At 38.6% G+C, this 21024-nt stretch overlaps 1 protein-coding gene across 4 annotated transcripts in view; it reads left to right on the top strand.

The window, feature by feature from the left end:
* The window catches only part of shc3 (SHC (Src homology 2 domain containing) transforming protein 3), a 267622-nt gene that overhangs the window by 216431 nt on the left and 30167 nt on the right, over positions 1-21024 (top strand). For all 4 annotated transcript variants that reach the window (XM_051929724.1, XM_051929722.1, XM_051929723.1 and 1 more), the window contains 2 exons: positions 10994-11064; positions 20738-20801. In XM_051929724.1, the coding sequence (XP_051785684.1) occupies positions 10994-11064; positions 20738-20801 (135 nt within the window). The remainder of the gene's footprint in view (positions 1-10993; positions 11065-20737; positions 20802-21024) is intronic.

Below are 21024 nucleotides of genomic sequence, written 5' to 3' on the forward strand. Positions count from 1 at the left end.
AGAGGTGGGCTCCCCCATCTCTGGGACTGAGGTCACCGAGGTGGTCAAAAAACTCCTTGGTGGCAGGGCCCCGGGGGTGGATGAGATACGCCCGGAGTTCCTCAAGGCTCTGGATGTTGTAGGACTGTCTTGGTTGACACGCCTCTGCAACATCGCATGGACATCAGGGACAGTGCCTCTGGATTGGCAGACCGGGGTGGTGGTCCCCCTCTTTAAGAAGGGGGATCGGAGGGTGTGTTCCAACTACAGAGGGATCACACTCCTCAGCCTCCCTGGAAAAGTCTATTCAGGGGTCCTGGAGAGGAGGGTCCGTCGGATAGTCGAGCCTCGGATTCAGGAGGAACAGTGTGGTTTTCGTCCTGGTCGCGGAACAGTGGACCAGCTCTATACCCTTAGCAGGGTCCTGGAGGGTGCATGGGAGTTTGCCCAACCAGTCTACATGTGTTTTGTGGACTTGGAAAAGGCATTCGACCGTGTCCCTCGGGGAATCCTGTGGGGGGTACTCCGAGAGTATGGGGTACCGGCCCCCTTGATAAGGGCTGTTCGGTCCCTGTACAATCGTTGCCAGAGCCTGGTCCGCATTGCCGGCAGTAAGTCGAACCCGTTTCCAGTGAGAGTTGGACTCCGCCAGGGCTGCCCTATGTCACCGATTCTGTTCATAACTTTTATGGACAGAATTTCTAGGCGCAGCCAGGGCGTTGTGGGGGTCCGGTTTGGTGGGCTCAGGATTGGGTCACTCCTTTTTGCAGATGATGTTGTCCTGTTTGCTTCATCAGGCCGTGATCTTCAGCTCTCTCTGGATCGGTTCGCAGCCGAGTGTGAAGCGGCTGGGATGAGAATCAGCACCTCCAAATCCGAGACCATGGTCCTCAGCCGGAAAAGGGTGGAGTGCCCTCTCAGGGTTGGTAGCGAGATCCTGCCCCAAGTGGAGGAGTTCAAGTATCTCGGGGTCTTGTTCACGAGTGAGGGAAGAATGGAGCGTGAGATCGACAGACGGATCGGTGCGGCATCCGCAGTAATGCGGGCGTTGCATCGGTCTGTCGTGGTGAAAAAGGAGCTGAGCCGCAAGGCGAAGCTCTCAATTTACCAGTCGATCTATGTTCCTACCCTCACCTATGGTCATGAGCTATGGGTAGTGACAGAAAGAACGAGATCGCGAATACAAGCGGCTGAAATGAGTTTCCTCCGCAGGGTGTCTGGGCTTTCCCTTAAAGATAGGGTGAGAAGCTCAGTCATCCGGGAGGGGCTCAGAGTAGAGCCGCTGCTCCTCCGCATCGAGAGGAGTCAGATGAGGTGGCTCGGGCATCTGATCAGGATGCCTCCTGGACGCCTCCCTGGTGAGGTGTTCCGGGCACGTCTAACCGGGAGGAGGCCCCGAGGAAGACCCAGGACACGCTGGAGGGACTATGTCTCCCGGCTGGCCTGGGAACGCCTTGGGATTCTCCCGGAAGAGCTAGAAGAAGTGGCCGGGGAGAGGGAAGTCTGGGCATCTCTGCTCAAGCTGCTGCCCCCGCGACCCGACCTCGGATAAGCGGGAGACAATGGATGGATGGATGGAAATTCAGTTTCATAATTTTTACATTGACTTAAAAAAAAACTGGGTAATAACAGACCCCTTCATTAGGCTGGCAGTCCAATTAAACACAGAAATTGGTTATGACTAAAACCTGCATCCATAGTGGGACCCCAGGACCGAGATAGAGAACCACTGGTCTAAAACGATACCTTACATGCTTGTTTTTGAAATTTGTCATTGTTAAGCATCTGGAAGTGTAGGGCTAGGACCACTGGTAAAGAATCAAATATCAAAAATCCATCCATCCATCCATTATCCAACCCGCTATATCCCAACTACAGGGTCACGGGGGTCTGCTGGAGCCAATCCCAGCCAACACAGGGCGCAAGGCAGGAAACAAACCCCGGGCAGGGCGGCAGCCCACCGCAGAATATCAAAAATGTATTTTTTAAAATCATTTGCCATAACACCTGCTGAATTTATCCTCACTGTGATATGATCAGCATTTTCCTCTAATTTATTTTGTGTTCCCCAAGGTGTTTTTGGATATTTATATGTCTATTCAAGGGGGTTTTAACCCAAGGCATTTTTTTTCAGTTGGAGTTGGAAAAGTTGAAAAATTTTAGCCTTGTTCTGTGATGCCATTTTGTTTTATTACGAGTAGTGTCATTTTAACCTGATTGTATCTATAATTTCCATAGGGATCTCTACCCAGAATGCTCTAGGAGTATACAGTGTGTTAGTGTGTGATTATTTAATTTGAATTCAATTTAAAATATCTTCATTTTGAATTTAGAGACTTTGATTCTTAATTAGTGTACTTGTGTTGTCCACAGATTGGCATGACTTTTTGACAAATTCTGGCCCTTCTTCATTTAAATATAATGTCCCACTCCTGGAGTATAGAAACATTGATCTTATAGCTGTTGCTTGTGAATTTTGAGTTTGAGATGTCATGGCTCTCTCACTCATCTTCACATCCTTTGCCATTTCTTTCTTGTTCAACTACTGTACATCTACTGTTGCCTGGCAACAGAACTTCACCCAAAGTTTATTTTATAATTAAGATGAATATTTAGAAATCCCTAGATACATTCTACACTACTTCAAGACAAAATTACTGAGGTTTGTAGTGCTTTTTGTTATTTTTATTTATTTAATTGTTCATTTTGCTTAAGAATTTTCATTTTTGTTCTTATTTTGATCCTGATGTTAAGATTTATTATTGGAATGCTGTCCCTGTTACAATGACCTGCCCGTAATGGAAATCTAAAAGTTATAATTCTGAAACAGTTTCCAATGTGTGAGTAGTGGCATTTGCCTAGTATCCATCACATTAATCAGATGACGCAACACCTCTTGAACATCAGATATTCAGGAAATTTGTTATTGCTGTTATTAGTGTTAATATGTTTAGCCTTTCAAATGTAGGAGAGACTGGCACTACCCATTTGATTTGTTTTAGCATGTATTTTGCTTAAGAAGCAGCTGCAAAACCTTTTTTAAGTTAAAGTAAAGCTAAAGTTTCAGTTCTCCTCATGTGGACTCTATTTGGAATGCAGGTTCTGAGTTTCATCTGTTCAGACTGATCAGTCCTATTCAAATAACATACAGCTCTGAGTCACTGAATAAAGAGCTCTCTCATAAATCACTAGTTAGCAACTCTGATGGACAAAACTTTACACCAATTGTCAACCAAAGATTTGGGATTATTTGCACCCAAGAAACCAATGGCAAACGTTCAACTACTTCCGCTCTAACCCACTGCAAGAACTAAATCAGTGGTCTGTTCCATAGTAGGATACCTATTGCCTAGGGTGTGGCTGTAACAGAGGCTGGAATGATTGGTTTTACTCCAAAAGAGCTGGGGCCTCATGTATAAACGGTACGTACGCACAGAAATATTGCGTAAGAATGTTCCACGTTCAAATCGTGATGTATAAAACCTACACGTGGCGTAAACCCACACACTTTTCCACGGTACCTCATACCCTGTCGTACGCAAGTTCTCTGTTAGGTTTTTCAGACTGGTGGCAACCAGCGTCAAAGCACTGCTACTGTTCCTGTGTGGTTACCCTTTCTTAGATCCACATCCATGACGGCGGCTCAAGTGCTCCTTGTAGAACTGTTTGTACTTGCAAGTTACCGTGAGGTAATTGTACTTATGATACAGTTATAATATTGCACAACCTGAGCCACTTTATAAAGCACGTATTTACATATGATGACGATATCATTTTTAAGATGAAATGCAGCAAAATATGTTGATTATATTATACAGATAAAACTTTAACTACATGGTGCTGCAGCGCTAGCGAGCTTGAGCTTCGTTCACGGTTTGTTCCTGCCTCGTGCTGTTTTTATGCTGTGGCTGCCGCAACACTGGAAGGATAGATGGATAGAATAATTAAACATTATGAAGATATTTCGATGTTCCTTAAAAGTTTTGAAGAATCGGCGTTCTAAGCTTACAGATGGCTTAACATCTATTGCAGAGCTGATTGTGTGGCGATTGGGTATTTGGAGAAAGAAAAGTAAGGACAGGAATTGGGGGTTAGTACGTTTGAAAAAGACAGTACTTCTGTAATAAAGCATTTCATTGAAGGTCGCGCATGGCGCAGCAAGCATCTTGCTGTAAGACGTGAACAATCACTGCGCCACCGTGTTCCCATGTTTAATAACATGCTTTAACTCATATCATCATGAAAATGATATCACGTATACTTCTCAGTATTTTAATTACTCAGAGAGCTGTAATATTACGAACGTAATGGATTATATGTCCTGTTGGAGGAAGAGCACGTAGTGATTCAGGCACATAGAGCACATATAAGATCAAATACAAAACAAAGTATTTAACGTGCTACTTTAGTTACGATGGGATTTGAGAAACTAGTAAATTAAACGATTTTAAGATGAAGTTTATGATGTTCTACTTTAATGACAAAATAAACTACGTGATTAAAGTGGAAATTTCAAGATTAAAGTTGACATTTCGTGCTTTTTTCACACTGTGTGCCTTTTTTTCACTGTACCCTTTTCACTGTCGCCTTTTCATGCCGACTTTGATATGTGATTTCTTTTTTATTTCGGGCACTGTGCAACTTTGTGAACTTGAGCTTTCGAGTTTCTCCGACACGCTATGTCACTCGATCAACTTCCTTTTGTTGCTTATATAACTGTTTAAACCAACAAATAGAATGTTTTTCTTTGCCTCCATTTGGTATTCGCTGAAATTCTTCTATTTTTCCTCGTACTTTTGCCATTGCCTTTTCACAGAACGCTGGGCTTAAGGGCTATTTATATTGATTTGCATATTCAAAGAGGCGTAATTCTGGGAGGAGTTGGGGCGGGACAGCAAACTCGTGCACGTGCGTTTATTTCCACACTGAGCAGGATTTATGTAGCGGAAGAACGCGGAAGTTGGCGAACACACAGATTCCTGCATCTGGATTTTTCTGTGTGTAAGCACATTTCGGCTTTTGTGCTTATGTCATGTTATAGTGCGAATTCTACGCATGGCGTTATGCATGAGGCCCCTGGACTGTAGGAGTGGTAGACCGTCTGTAACAGAGTTAGATGAAGGTGCTACAAGTTCAGACCTTGCTGAAGTAAAGCAAATTTCACAAGCAAACAACACATTTGTCTTGCCGAAGAAGGAAGTCGACTGATTACAAACTACCCACCAGACGTAAATACTGTACTGAATTTCATGTTTGCTACCAAGGTCTACTGTGTTTGAAACCTTGGAGAAAACTGCAGTATCAACTGCAACCAAAAGGTGTGACCAAATTGAAGAAGGAGAAAGGCTTCTTAACAAATAAAAATGACGCACTCTAAACATCCTTCCACGTGTGCCACAGAAAACCAACCCAGTTGAATTGGGACAAAACATCACCTACACTTGCAGTCAACAAGAACCAAACCATAAGTACACCTGCTTTGATTCCAAGTACTATTGATTTTAACCTGGTATAATGTATTCTGGTTATTGCTATTACTATAACTGAGAAATAATAATAACATGCAAAAGTTTTAGCTGTTATTAGTTTCTCTCCCTAAATTCAGTCATAGAATTCAAAAAAGCATATCTCTCTCACATCACACACATTCAGGGTAGCTGAGTTTGTCGGGGTAAACCAGTTTAGAATACCAGTGAGCAAATCAACACCACCATCATGGTACAGGTAATATAAATGTAATAAACTATCTAAGAACTCATCCATCTAACAGGCTGAAGAACTCAAATTCTGAATGGAACATTTTAAAACCAATCCAAAATTATGTTTCCTAGGTAGTTCTTTAGATAAAAAATAAAATTAATTACTTATGTTTCTTTAGAAGAGAAAAAGATCAAACTATGCTAATGTACATTTGTGTTTTGTGTTGTTTATGTTCTTTGTCATTATATATTCACATATATCTTCTGTAATCCTTATGTTATGAAAAATTGTGTTACCTGATTTATTGCATTAAGCATGTTTGAATTATTTGCTAAAAAATGGTGTGTTACCACATCTGAACCACAAACAGAGAAAGTGAAAGTTTAGTTAATGTGGACATGGACCCATTTATGAACTTCTTTCTTAAATTGTACAGATATCTTTACAGTTCTAACATCTGGGCTAGAAGGTGAAGTAAACATCTCACACATACCACTACACACATTGCTACTGTGACTTGCAGCATTTTTAAGTATAGCACATTTTTTGTTACAAATGAGTATCACATTTTTTAGCCACTCTTTCCATAGTTTACCAGAAAGCAACCCACTTTTGTTTACCTGGTATGGCACATGTGGGTGCTTGATGTTTTAAACTCAGAGAGATGGCTTGTAGTTTCTAGTTGTCAATATCTGTTAACTTTTAAGGTCAAGCATTATGCAAAAAGTCACGTCATATACATTATACTGTGTATACAATGGGTATGGCTGCTTTATCATGTTTAGATAGATAGATAGATAGATAGATAGATAGATAGATAGATAGATAGATAGATAGATAGATAGATAGATAGATAGATAGATAGATAGATAGATAGATAGATAGATAGATAGATAGATAGATAGATAGATAGATACTTTATTAATCCCAAGGGGAAATTCACATACTCCAGCAGCAGCATACTGATACAAAAAAAATATTAAATTAAAGATTGATAACAATGCAGGTAAAAACAGACAATAACTTTGTATAATGTTAATGTTTACCCCCGCCCCCCCAGGTGTAATTGAAGAGTCACATAGTTTGGGAGAGGAAAGATTATGCCACCAATAACTTCTTGTGAGACTTTGCTTGTATAAACATATTTAACTGGTATTAAACTTAACACCAGGACAATAATCCTTGCTGATCTCTGGAATAATGCTGGTCACTAGTTTCTCTGTGGAGCAGTATTCTGTGTCCAGGACCTTTCCATGCTACTAATTTGAAGTTAACTTTGTTTTTCCGTTTCTGTGTTAGTCACAAACTGATTTGAAATGAACAATTACTGGGCCTGCTGTCATCCAATTAACTTTCTTTATAATCAATTGACTACTAACTGGCAGTCCTGGCTTTAGAAAAAGCTTCTTAATCGTGTCTTCTTTCTCCCCATGCTGTTTTTTCTATAGAGCTGAATCACTCACATGCATTAGTTCTTAGAAACTACTATAGTTAACCATCAGCAATAGTGTACATGGCAAACCTGAATGAATCAATCCATAGACACACAGTCTATCTACAGTGTAACTGTTTCAAGTACAAATAATTTTCTAATTCTTAGTACTTTAGTAATTAGTAAGTAGTATTATTTTTCTCAGGATAAATAAAAAGATAGCCAGATTTTAAGCCCTTATTTTGGAGCTAGGAATTGACATTAACCTTCTTTATTATATCACCTGATTCATTCTGATGCAGTTTGTCTCCTTGTCTAAAAATGTTGTACATGTAAACCTAAAACTGTACATACTGTATATGTATAAAAAACTATATATCTCTATCATATAAAAAAATCCTGGAACGAGACGAGACTTTTTAGCCTGGGACGAGACGTGACTTTTTTCATAGAGACACTTTCAAGTCCTGCGAGTCAAGACTTTGTGCCAAGAAATTTAACCACAGCTGGGGCCGGAAATAAAAGACAAAGAGTAGATGACAAAGTAGAACGTCCTAAAGAGGTTCAAAAACATTGCCGCAATACACATGCAGAGCAGGTTAGAGATAATGAAAGCACTAAAATTCCCAAACAAACGGAAATTATTACTCGGTGAAATAACGGAACAGTAAAAAGAGATCAAATGTATTGTTTGGATTTAAACTTTAAGTGAAGACTTGTAGATTGTCTAATTCGTGTTGCCAGCAGGGAAAAGTAGTGTTTCTTCCCAATGAAGAGGCGTATCCATGAGAATTAAAAGATTTGTTGTTTAGTGAAAGTGAAATCCACATATGCGAGCGTCAAAGACACAAAGTGGCTGGCGCATAGCACATGCCGGGGGGTTTGTGAGCGAAGTGAGTAGGGATTGAAGCCCAGTAGTTAAATAATATACTAGGGAACTAGATAGATTCTTCAGTCATTTATTCAGTTATGATCTTGTAAGGGTTTTAAAAGTTCCAAGGCAAAATTTTGCTGTTATGACTGGGTGAAGGTTTTGCATCTTCACAATATTTTGCAGAATGTATGTAATGGGGAAGAAAATTTTAAAACCATCGATTCATTGTCTTCTTTCGCACAATATTCCTTAATTATCAATTATAGTGCAGGGAAAGCCCATAATTGCTTTGCATTCCTTTTTTTTTTTTGGTGCTACATGTGAATGATTGAGCTAATATTCTTGTCTTCTGTTACCAGTTGTAAGATTTGGTGAACAGCTATGTCATGGGGGCTTTCAAGTAGTAGCCTTTCTGTGTAGGGAATCCCTGTAGTTTTAGGGAAAAACTTTCAAAGCACAGAAGAAGTAAAGGAGAGTGGTTATAGGTGCCTGTCTGTTAAATGAGAAAAAAATTAAGAATCTTATATATAATTCGCCAGTCTCCTCACTCACTCACTCACTCACTCACTCACTCACTCACGTCCGTCCAAAGCCGAATGCGCAGTCGCCTTCTGTGCACGTCGCCTTCTGCGCAAGTCCGAAGCCGAATGCGCAGTCGCCTTCTGCGCAGCTGCCTGAAAAACCTTACGAGACCGACATCGCGGCAGGCGGCGGATTTACAGCCACAAAAATTCAAAGAGAAAGGCAACTTCGACCAACATCACGGCAGGCGGCGGATTTACGGCCGCAAAAATTCAAAGAGAAAGGCGACTTCAATTAAAGCTCTAGAGGCCTGAAAGGCGATTTCGACTACAGCTCCAGGCCTAATTACGCATTCATTCAATACACCTATATCAGGTTTGTGGTGCTTATACTTATTACTATTCCACTCGTGCCCGTTTCATCTTACGTTGTTGAAGCGGGCTCTTTGTCTAGTTCAGAATAACCTTTTCAGCCTTATTATTCTGATAATGTTTTTATTCACCTATCTACTGAAACTAATCAGTCCCTCTACTGTGTGTACTTTTTATATTATATTTACAAAGTAGTGAATGTCAAAATGAGCATGATGCCTGTCAAGGTTATTTATGCCTCATTTGATGACTGACATGAATTTTGGACCAGTGGAGGTAAGAGGTTCCATTGATGCCTAAAAACCTAAAAACTCATCTCTTTAAAAAGACTTTTTGTTAAAGTATTTTTATAGACTCTTATTTTTGACTCTGTAGCACTTTGAGATTGCTAAAATATAAAGTGCAATACAAATGAAATTTATTATTATTATTATTTAGGCGCCACTCCTACAAATCTGAATTCTCCTCCCTTTCTTCCATTGCTATCTTTTTCTTTATTCCCATTGTGGGGATGGCACTATAGCAGATAACAACAACACTTATTTATATAGCACATTTTCATACAAATAATGTTGCTCAAAGTGCTTTACATGATGAAGAAAAGAGAAAAAAAGACAAAGTAAGAATTAAAATAAGACAACACTAATTAACATAGAATAACAGTAAGGTCCGATGGCCAGGGAGGACAGAAAAAACAAAAAAACTCCAGACGGCTGGAGAAAAAAAAAAAAATCTGCAGGGGTTCCAGACCATGAGACTACCCAGCCCCCTCTGGGCAATTAGATGTTCTCTGATTAGCACCTCTTATCTTGGAATATTAGTTAGAAATTTTGTAAGGTGGCCTTAAGGGATGTATTTAGACGTCTTCTTATGGCCAACCCACATTCTCTGTTCTCAGCCAAGATGAGAGCAGAGAACTTATCTTGGGAAATGGCAGACAGATGTTCAGATGTATTTGCTCATTTTACAGAATTCTTTCTGCACACATAATGCTTCTGCACATATATATCACAATACACTGTGTATCAAATGTCAGTATGGAACATGAAAGGAGTCAGTTTGTATAAGGTAAGTAAAAGTGACATTTTAAATAGGGTAAGAGTAACTAGAGACAACCTGCTTATTGCAGGTTAAACAAGTCGAATATGTGATAGAAAGCTAATAAGGAGTACTAAAGGAACTTTCTATATATATCTACTTACGGTATATTGGTAATAAGGAAAATCAAACCACAGACTTCTGTAGAACATCTGATTTCTACACATTATGCCCCTTGTCTAATGAGTGTAGCAAAAACAGGAAAACTCCATCCATCCATCTTTCAAACTCATTTTATCCTGAGCAGGGTTGTGGGAATCTTATCCCAGCAAGCATAGGCACAAGGCAGGACCAATCCCTGGACAGGATGCCAGTCCATCACAGGATAAACATACACAGAAACACACACATGGGCCAATTTAGTATTGACAGTCTATCTAACCTGCATGTGTTTGGACTGTGGGAGTAAACTAGAGCTAACCTTTACAGACACAAGGTAAGCATGTAAACTCCACGCAGGAATGACCCGTAATGTGAACCCCAGCCTCCTTGTTGGGAGGCAGCAGTGTGCCACCATGTTACCAAAAAGAAAATGTAATGTAGGGAAACTAACAACCCTAAAGGCACCCTAAAGATGCTTTTGTAAATGCTACGGCCACTGAGCTTTTCTCTACACTTTGGCAAAAATCTGATAAGATGGCAGTTACCAGAAAGATTAGATGTCCACAATGAAGATAACAGTGGTACAATTTTTTTTACTTGAATTCTCGCTAGATATTAACTAAAATGTAAATTTGGCTGCTGAGACATGCAGAACTAAAAAGAGCACATTTCGAGGTAGTAAGATGTGCTTTCATTTTTATAATTAATCATCTTAACCATCAGTCAAATACTAAGCTATCTGAATAACTGCCGAGTCTTTTAGTATGCTACTCATACAACAAATACTTTAACATGAATTGAATGGTGAAAATATAATTTATGAAAGGTGCTATAAGAGAGTGAATGACGTATACCATTTTCATTTAATGTATTTTTTAATTCTTATTCTGTATTGCTTCTTTTCCTTTTTTGCAGTATTTGGGATGCATAGAAGTTTTACGTTCGATGAGATCACTGGATTTTAATACAAGAACCCAGATAACAAGGTGAGATAAAGTATGTATGTTTTTGGTGTAAAAAAATTAAATCAGTTGCTTTCTCCTGTAAAAAAGCATTTTCACCTCATTCTAATTTTCAAGTGTTGTTGTTTAATTATGATTTTTTGGACATACATAATGTATCATTCTGTCCATATACAAGTAGAAATAAAGAGAAGAGCTGTAGCAGATCTGAGGCAGAGTTGGAAATGTGCCGGCTGCTGCAGCTTTTTAATCTTTTGCTTCTAATATCTGTGTTATACAATGAAGATCTGGCTAAATGAGGTTAATGATGCTTCAGTTTTTGCTCTCACTTGTTTAGCCCAGTTAAATATTTATGTATTCAATAGTTTGCTTCCAAATCAAATTTTTCATTTTTAGAATAAGCTTGTGTGATTTAGGGTCATAGAAAACTTTATTCTAGTGGCAATGGGAGCATGGCATCCATGAAGAGATGATAAAAAACACTCTGTGGACATTGACAATAAAGGTAAAAAACTAATTGAACTAATCAGTGCCCCAAAAGATAGATGCTGACAAAGAGGTCCCAGACATTCCTGTCTAAGTAGTAGTATTGTCACATAAATAAAGTACCATGTATTGTTGGATTCAGAGCATCAGACAGTCATTTTGTAAAAAATCAACAAACACAACATCAGGAATATGGTAGAGTTAATACAGAGAAATGTGATGGTTTGAAAGGAAAATCAAAGTGAGATCTTACAACACACAAAAGTCATAATATGTAATCAAGAAGAAGAAACAAGATCTTAAGATAATAAAGCATCAAGACTGAGTAAAGGAAACATGAGGGAGGCTTTCTTCCTTAATGCCTTAATGAGTTACTGGGACCAGGTTAGCTCAACCCACCTGAAACCTGTTGCCTAGCAACATACAAAATAAACATAAGAGGTGTTTGCAGCCAAACACAATTTGATTCATTCATTCATTTAATTGATATGACAGAGAAGACTGATATGCTGCAAACAATCCACAGAATCAAATAGGTTACAGGAGTAATTGAAACAATTTTGTCCTACCAATGGTTTATGCCATATTAGATGTACACAGTATCACAAAACAAGAATATTAAAATTAGCTTAACTTGTAAACTGTGATCAACAACAGCCAGCATCCTTAAGACAAACAAAACACAAAATGATTTACAAAAATTGCTGTTGTTGTTATTATTAGTGGAAGCAAGAATAAAAACACAGGAAACAATCAATCTCAACTGTTATTTATACTTAAACTAGCTGATTACCCAGTGGCTTCGCTCACTGAGTGCAAGGGAAAAAAATAAAATGTAGTATTTATAAAATAAGTTTGTTAATTGCCAATTTTACTTTTTAACAAATAAAGAGCACTTACAATAACATAGAAATCAATATAAAAACATTATTAACATCATTATCATATGAGAATATGAAGTAATATATGAGAAGCACATTGCATATAAATATAAATTATTAAACAGTAAAATCTTCTACTATAATACGCTACCGTGGCTGTTTGTTTGTCTGTCCAGGATTTTAAATCACCTGTAGCTCGCAAACCGTTTCACCTATTGACTTGAAATTTGGTACACATATACTACGTGACGTCTACTATCCGCTTTCGAGGTGATGATTTTATTACTCTTTTTATCTTTATTTTATTTTATTGTAGAATCAACTCTCGGCAGCGCGCAGCATGGCGGCCGTGTGGCGGATGTGTACAGGCACCGTTCTCATTCCCTACCACCTTCACTAATCATTTTTGATTGAAGACTTAAGTGCCAGATTAAGTGAAAGGTTAAAGAAAACGTACTAAGTAATTGCAACACAAAAACTAACTTAATCCTGCGGTGGGTTGGCATCCTGCCCAGGATTGGTTCCTGCCTTGTGCCCTGTGTTGGCTAGGATTGGCTCCAGCAGACCCCCGTGACCCTGAGTTCGGATTCAGCGGGTTGGAAAATGGATGGATGGAAACTAACTTAGTCAATTTTAACGTGAAAAGATGCCGATGAAAGAGAAGCAGCCGGCCGCTAGGGTGGAGTAAAGAAGAGCTGCTCAGGAAGCAGCAAGCACATCTGAGCAAACAAATGGTAAACGTACAGAGAAAGAGGATGAAAACTATGAATGCTGGTGTCCCTCGTGGAATAACTGGTAATGTTTGACGAAAATTTCCTGCGAGTAAAATGACAGTACCTCCCATTATTTTGGTAGAATCTCTGAGATCTTGCATTGTTCGGTTCAAGGCTTCATAAGCTCTTTTATGTGCCATGGAGCACTCATCCCAAACTATTATCTTTGAATGTTGCAAGACTTTTGCCCTTCCAGAGCCCTTGTGTATGTTGCAAATTGGATTTTCGTCGTGAGCAAGATTTAATGGTAATTACAATGCCGAATGTGCTGTACGGCCTCCATCTAATAATGTAGAAGCGATTCCCCATGACGCTACAGCCAGAGCTATGTCACCATTCGCTCTCTTGGGAAGAATCAGGTTTATTAAGAATGTTTTTCCTGTTCCTCTGTTGTCATACGTAATTTCCGTTTCAAACGCTCATACGTAATTTCAGTTTCAAACGCGAAAAGAATTTTATATATATAGATTATATACAAAAAGTAAAAATTCCAAAATATATTGAATATGGTTGTCTCAAAAAATTAAGACTTTGTAACTTAGGCTTGGCAATATACAATTCACTACAGTGTTTTCTGTCAAAAAGCAAGTAAAACACAGACTGCAAATTTCAAAACAAAACAAACTCTAAAAATTTCCTTCACCTTAATGAAAAGCTCAGGACAATCGGCCTAGACTAAATAAGGAAATAATTATTGTACTGTTTTGTCATTGTAGGGTCCTTTCCATTATTTTATTATGTAGACCTGAACAGAGTCCCCCAAATCCCATCTGTAGCCCTTGTATGTTTACAGTTAATATCCTGGGACCTCATTTATAAACAGTGCATATGCACAAAATTGTTGCGTAAGCCCGTTTCCACGCTCACATCGCGATATATAAAACCTAAACTTGCCGTAAAGCCACGCACATTTTCACGCCAGTTCTCCGCTCAGTTTTGCAAACTGCCAGCACCTAGCGTCAAAGCAGTGCTTTTGTTCCAGTGTGGTTTCCCTTTCTTTTTTAGATCCACATCCCTGATGCCACTTTATCAAATACACTGAAATTAACTGCATATTGTTTATTAGTTTATGGCATCTGATTGTAATTAACCTGTAACAATATAATGGTCCACAGAATGCCTAAACTATTCCGAATACCATAGCTGCTTTAGCGTAGTTCCTCTCAATGCAATACTCAGACTATTTATCCCAGTGTATCTGAGTGTGGAATCACAGCTCTACAGCAGCTGATCAGAAAGAGAATGATCAGTATACAGCATCAAGCACACACTGCTTCAGCCATGCGCACTGTCTATTGAACTGCTCTCATACGACAAATGCTGCAGAACCTATCCTATACTGACCTCGTGGTTCAGAAACAGTTTAATCCCAAGAACTATAAACATACTCAATCAATCCATCAAGTGCTCCTTGTAGAACTGTTTGTACTTATAATTACAATTACCTCATGGTAAACTTGCGATACAGTTATAATATTGCACAACCTGGGCCACTTTATAAAGAGCATATTTACGTATGATGACGATATCATTTTTAAGATGAAATGCAGCAAAATATGTCTCTCTATTATAAAAAAAAAATCCTGGAAAGCAAAAGCAAGGCTATGATATGTGATCTTCTCGGAAGACATTTAAAAGACCCACAAGACAAAAGAGACTTGCCATGGAGACTTGGACCGTAAACATGAGACTTGGTGCCAAGAGATTGTCCCAGGGCCGTCTCACAGGGACATGGAACATGAGATTCTTGCAAGACACGCCCTACTTACAAAAGATATTATATAAGAACACACCCATCAAAAAAAACTCAGTGGTGTAAAAGCACGTAGTACACACAGATCATGTGCTCTCAGCACATATAAAGCATATAATGACAATATGGAGAATAGAGACCCAAAGGCGTTGAAGAGAAAAAAAGGCATATAAGAGATTATGAAAGCAGTGGAATTCAAAAGGCTCAATCAAACGATGGCACGATACACATGCAGAGAAAGGTACAGAATATGAAAGCAGTAAAATTCGAAAGTATTGTAGCGTCCCAGCCAGGTTGAGGGCTTTTTGGTTTTAAGTGACTGTTAGGTCCAATTGAGGGAGGGCAGAGTACAGCACAGAAGACTGGTAGTGAGGTATTGATTGATGCGGTAACGGGGGATGTTGGAGAGGGTGCTAGAAAGTTGTGTTTGGGGTTAGGAAGTCTGCGATTGTTCAAGTAAAACTTTTGTGACACTTTATCACGTCAGTCGCTATAGTATCAAAGAAAAGATAGAAAAGATTGCATTACCACAAAGAAAAGGTGATTAATCATCAGAACCAGGTGTAATGGAAAAAATAGCAGGACAAATCGAGGTCAGAAAAAAAGAGTAGACAACAATGTCTTTTCGCATTTGCATCATTCAATGTACAAAACGTGGATTTACACAATAATGGACCATATGCTATGAGAATCTGTGGTCCCGGAACAGTTTAAGCAAGCGACAAGTTTAAATTTCAAAGAATACACAATTCAGTTGGGTGTATATTGATGATCACGGAGAAGAGATGTAAATTTTAACAGGCAAAAAGAAAGGTAATGTATATATTCCGCGATAACATTACACACCAAAGGAGATCGTGATATGCCATTCGTATTAAAATGTTTACAGTTTACCATGAGAATAGCTTTTGCTATGACAATTAATAAATCACAGGGACAAACATTAGAAAAACTCGGATTATTTATTACAGAAACAGAAACAATATTCACTCACGGGCAGTTATACGTTGTGTTGTCACAATGTGTCTCCAAAAAATATTGTTTTTAATGAAGCTTTAAAATAAAAGTGCAAATAATGAAATTGAAACAATTCCAAAGAAAAAAAAATTTTTAAATTGTATATCCGATTAACCAAACACAGGGGTTGGCGAGCGAAGCGAGCAGGGGGAGAAGCCCCCTAGTTTATTATAATATACAGATACAATGTTAATATCATTTAAATAATCTATATTGTTAATAATTAAACATATGAGGACATGGTGGCGCAGTGCTAGCGACGATCTGGTGCCCCGTTCAGAGATTGTTCCTGCCTCGCGCTGTATGCTTGCTGGGACTGGCGTGACCCTGGATGGATAGATGGATGGAATAATTAAACATGTACTACGAAGATATTTCAATGTTCCTTAAATGTTTTGAAGAATCGGCGTTCTAAGCTTACAGATGGCTTAACATCTGTCACAGAGCTGATTGTGTGGTGATTGGTTACTTGGAGAAAGAAAAGGAAGGACAGGAATCAGGGGTTAGTACATTTGAAAGAGACAGTATGCTGCAATAAATTATTTAATTGAAGGTAGAGCACAGTGCAGCAAGCATCTTGCAAGAGGTAGGAATAATCTCTCGACAGGGTGCCAGCTCGTCACTATAACTGTGCCACCATGTTCCCATGTTTAGTAACATGTTTTAGCTCCTATCGTCATGAAAATGATATCAAGTATACATTTCAGTATTTTAATTATTCAGAGAGCTGTCATATCACAAATTTAATGGATTATGTGTCCTGTTGGAGGAAGAGAAAGCCTGTTTAAGAAGCACATAGTGATTCACACACATAGAGCACACAGAAGAACATATGCAAAACAAAGCATTTAATGTGCTACTTTAGCTACGATGGTATTTGAGAAACTAGTAAATTAAACGATTTAAAGATGAAGTGTATGATGTTCTACTTTAATGACAAAATAAACTACGTGATTAAAGTGGAAATTTCAAGATTAAATTTGACATTTCAAGCTTTTTTCCCACTGTGTGCCTATTTTATTTTGTTTTCTCTGTACCCTAATAAGCTTTCATATGACACTCAGATGGTGGGCTACAACTCGCCTTTTCATGGCGACTTTGATATCTGACAATATAAAACAATTTCGGGCACTGTGCGACTTTGTGAACTTGAGCTTTCGAGTTTCTCCGACACTCTATGTTACTCGATCAACTTCCTTTTGTTGTTTATACCACTGTTAAAACCAACAAATAATACGTTTTCCTTGCCTCCACTTGGCATTCGCTGAAATTCTTCTATTTTCCCCTCTGCTTTTGCCATTGCCTTTTCACAGAACGCTGAGGTTAAGGGCTATTTATATTGATTTGCATATTCACAGAGGCGTAATTTTGGGAGGAGTTTGGGAGTGGCGGCAGGCACGTGCATGTGTGTTACTTTTCATGCTGACCGGGATTTATGGAGCGGAAGAACACGGAAGTTGGCAAACGCACAGATTTATGCATCTGGACATTTCCACTTTTGTCTGTACACCATGTTTCAGTGTGAATTCTACGCATGGTGTTATGCATGAGGCCCCTTTTAATACTTCCCGTTTTCTATAACCTCAGGCACTTTTTATATAGCCTCAGGCACTTTTTAGATATGCATATATTCATTTAAGCTTTTCAGTTGTTCTCAAACTATAAGGAGAGTAAATTGAGTGTTGGCAAAATCATATACAGAATTCGCGGGGGTTACGTTCCTAGAGCATCCGCAAATTGTGAAAAACCACGAATTTTGGATGTGATTAAAAAAATGCCTATTTTTATAGTTTAAACCCTAAATATGCCCACAAAACACTTTAATTTAATTTCAAACTCAGCTTAATACATTATCTAAAAATAAAGAATGTAAAGGTAACCGCGTATACTATACAGTACTGTAATGCTATGTCTCCCACAGTGCTAGAAAGTAAAATACCAATGTTACCGCTATATGTACTGTAATTCATGTAAGTGCATTTTCATTGCCAGAAGCCTTAGAAGGTGCAGGGCGTTTGGTGGCATCCTGGGGCTCTAACCCTTAAACTGCCACATACTTGGGGGTTAATGCATCCCTGGACGCCAAATACTTTTTTTGCTGCACTTTAAGTAAACGTCACAATTCACAAAGAAAAAGTGAAATTTTAATGGAACACTTTTTTTTCATGCAAAGAGTATCACAAGTACTGCAACACTGATCATTTTACATACTGCTAATGAACTGTAAAAAACTTTTTAAAAAACTACTGGAACAATATGTACAAGGTGCAACTGACGCCATGGATGAAATTCAGTAAATCACTGAGCCAACTGTGCTTGAACTGGCTGCACTCAAGCACACAGAGGTAAGCGATTATGCTGGCAGGCTAGTCTAGTGCAGCGGCTCAATCCCAGGGAGAGTGAGGCTGCAGGGTGTCACACTTGGGTCACAGAATTGCACAGAAACACAGGAGATTGTAGAGACAGGAACTTTATTCAAACACTTCAAACAAACATGTCTCAGAAGTAAAACAAGCTAAGTTTGCAATTAGTTCTCGATTAAAGAATCGACAAACATCATAGGGGAGCACAACAGGAGCGGGATCCCCAACAGGAGCAGAGGATGTCTGGGGGAGGAGAGAGAAACAAAGCAATCAGCCAAAAAGGACAGGTGGATGAAGCCTTGTGGATATGGTTTCTTCAGGAACATTGAAGAGGTACAGTACATACCTTAGAAATATTTTTCTACATGAAAATAGGTATGCGTTGGATTAACCAGCCAAAACGGCAACCGGCCATGGGTCCAGTCCCATGGTGGCCAGTTAAGAGGGATTGTACTGTATTTGTTTAGTAAACAAAAAATATTAAACACTCTCTATGCCAGCTAAATCCTAATTAGCACCTTTGAATGTGAAAAAGGGCAGAGGAGAAAAATAATCTAAAGTGCCAGTGACCAAAATGCTAACCAGAAGTCACAGTTGATTTTTCCTTCCACAAATGTCTAACTCACAAAAAGATTACTAACACCAGGAAAGTCCTCTATTTGAAATCCAAAATGTTGGATGCCAAGATTAGTGTGGCAACATCATAAATTCCTTCTTTGTGATGACATCCCAACATGTCATTTACCGGCACTATGTAGTATCAATGGAACCACGTTGATATCAACATAATGGCTAACAAACCTCAAATAACTAGAAAATGGTGGTGCCTGCAATAAACAAAATTGCTGCAAAAAATAAACACAAATAACAACAAGATGGATGTCAAAATAAATGCAGAAATTTATAAAGATTAAAATAAAAGTAGTCAAAACCACTGAAAACATGATAAATGGAAACAACAAAAACATGCAACAAGTGGCTACATAAAGAAGGATAAGTCACATCATGATGAAATAGCCTTTATTTCTACACATATGTTTCCTTGGACTTGGATAGCATCCAGGCTTGGGCAGGTTTGTGGCAGATGAAATTTAATGTCAGTAAATGTAAAATATTACACATAGGAAGTAAAAATGTTAGGTTTGAATACACAATGGGCAGTCTGAAAATCAAGAGTACGCGATATGAGAAGGATTTAGGAATCGTAGTGGACTCTGCACTATCAACTTCCTGACATTGTTCAGAAGCCATTAAGAAGGCAAACAGAGTGTTTGGTTACATAACGTGATTTGTGGAGTACAAGTCTAAGGAAGTTATGCTTAAGCTTTATAACACACTGATGAGGCCTCATCTGGAGTCCTGTGCAGTTTTGGTCTCCAGGCTACAAAAAGGACATAGCAGCACTAGAAAAGGTCCAGAGAAGAGCAACTAGACTGATTCTAGGGCTACAGAGAATGAACTATGAAGAAAGATTTAAAGAGCTGAGCCTTTTCAGTTTAAGCAAAAGAAGATTAAGAGGTGAAATTGAAGTGTTTAAAATTATGAAGGTGAATTAGTACAGTGGATTGAGACTGTTATTTTAAAATGAGTTAATCAAGAATATGGGGACATAGCTGGAAACCTGTTAAGGGTAAATTTAACACAAACATTAGGAACTTTTTCTTTACACAAAGAACGAGAGACACTTGGAATAAGCTACCAAGTAGTGTGCTAGACATAAGACTTTAGGGACTTTCAAAACTCGACTTGATGTTTGTTTGGAAGAAATAAGTGGATAGGTAGGAGTGGCAAGCTTTGTTGGGCTGAATGGCCTATTCTCGTCTAGATTATTCTAATGTTCTAATTGTTCTAATGTTCTTTGAAACATGTTATACCTTGGTCACTGTAAAGGATACACCTCGGAGGTGTTGATGCTCCATCTATGCAATCTGAATTTTCCCCTGCAGCATCATACAAGACTACTGCTGCTTTTGCTTGTCAATGAATGCATCCTAGACTAGAAAGAAAATGTACCATCAGACAGGTCACTCACTACTGTCTTACTAGTACAGTGTGTTTGTGTGTGTGTGTTGTTTTTTTTTCATTGACTGGCTTCATGTCTTGTTTTTTTTTTACTGGCTTTGGCTTACACCTGGTCCTAACACTGTTTTTTTCTTGCTATATATAAACTTTTAGTTACTATGTGTTTCTGTATAATTTATCAATATATCATTTTCGAGAGAGAGAGAGAAATACATATTTACAAATATGTCAAGAGTTTATGGTCAAATAGATAAAAAGACAGAGCAATAGATTGCATATTTATTAGTTAAAAATAGTTATTAGTTAAAAACAGAACAGAACATTTTCTGTGTTTTACAATTGGTGTTATGTTGCTTCATGTGACAGTATCCATTGCATTAAAGCTACTTTTGTTCTTTCTAGGGAAGCTATTAGTCAAGTATGTGAAGCTGTGCCTGGTGCTAAAGGAGCATTTCGCAAAAGAAAGGTATAGTGAAATTCATCATGCCATCATCCATCCTTAAAACTTAGGGAAGTTGATGTCATTGATTAAATATTTTAATTTTCTTTTAAATGCTCACCCTATCTTGTCAGCAAGTGGTGATTGTTACATGCATGGGAGTGGAGGTTGAATGCATGAGCTACTCACTTTTGGGTGGGTCGAGAAACACTGTACTAAATAGTACGTTATTTAAAAATGTCCACTTTCA

The sequence above is a fragment of the Erpetoichthys calabaricus genome, chromosome 7, assembly GCF_900747795.2.
Source record: "Erpetoichthys calabaricus chromosome 7, fErpCal1.3, whole genome shotgun sequence".
In the NCBI taxonomy this organism is placed as follows: Eukaryota; Metazoa; Chordata; class Cladistia; order Polypteriformes; family Polypteridae; genus Erpetoichthys; species Erpetoichthys calabaricus.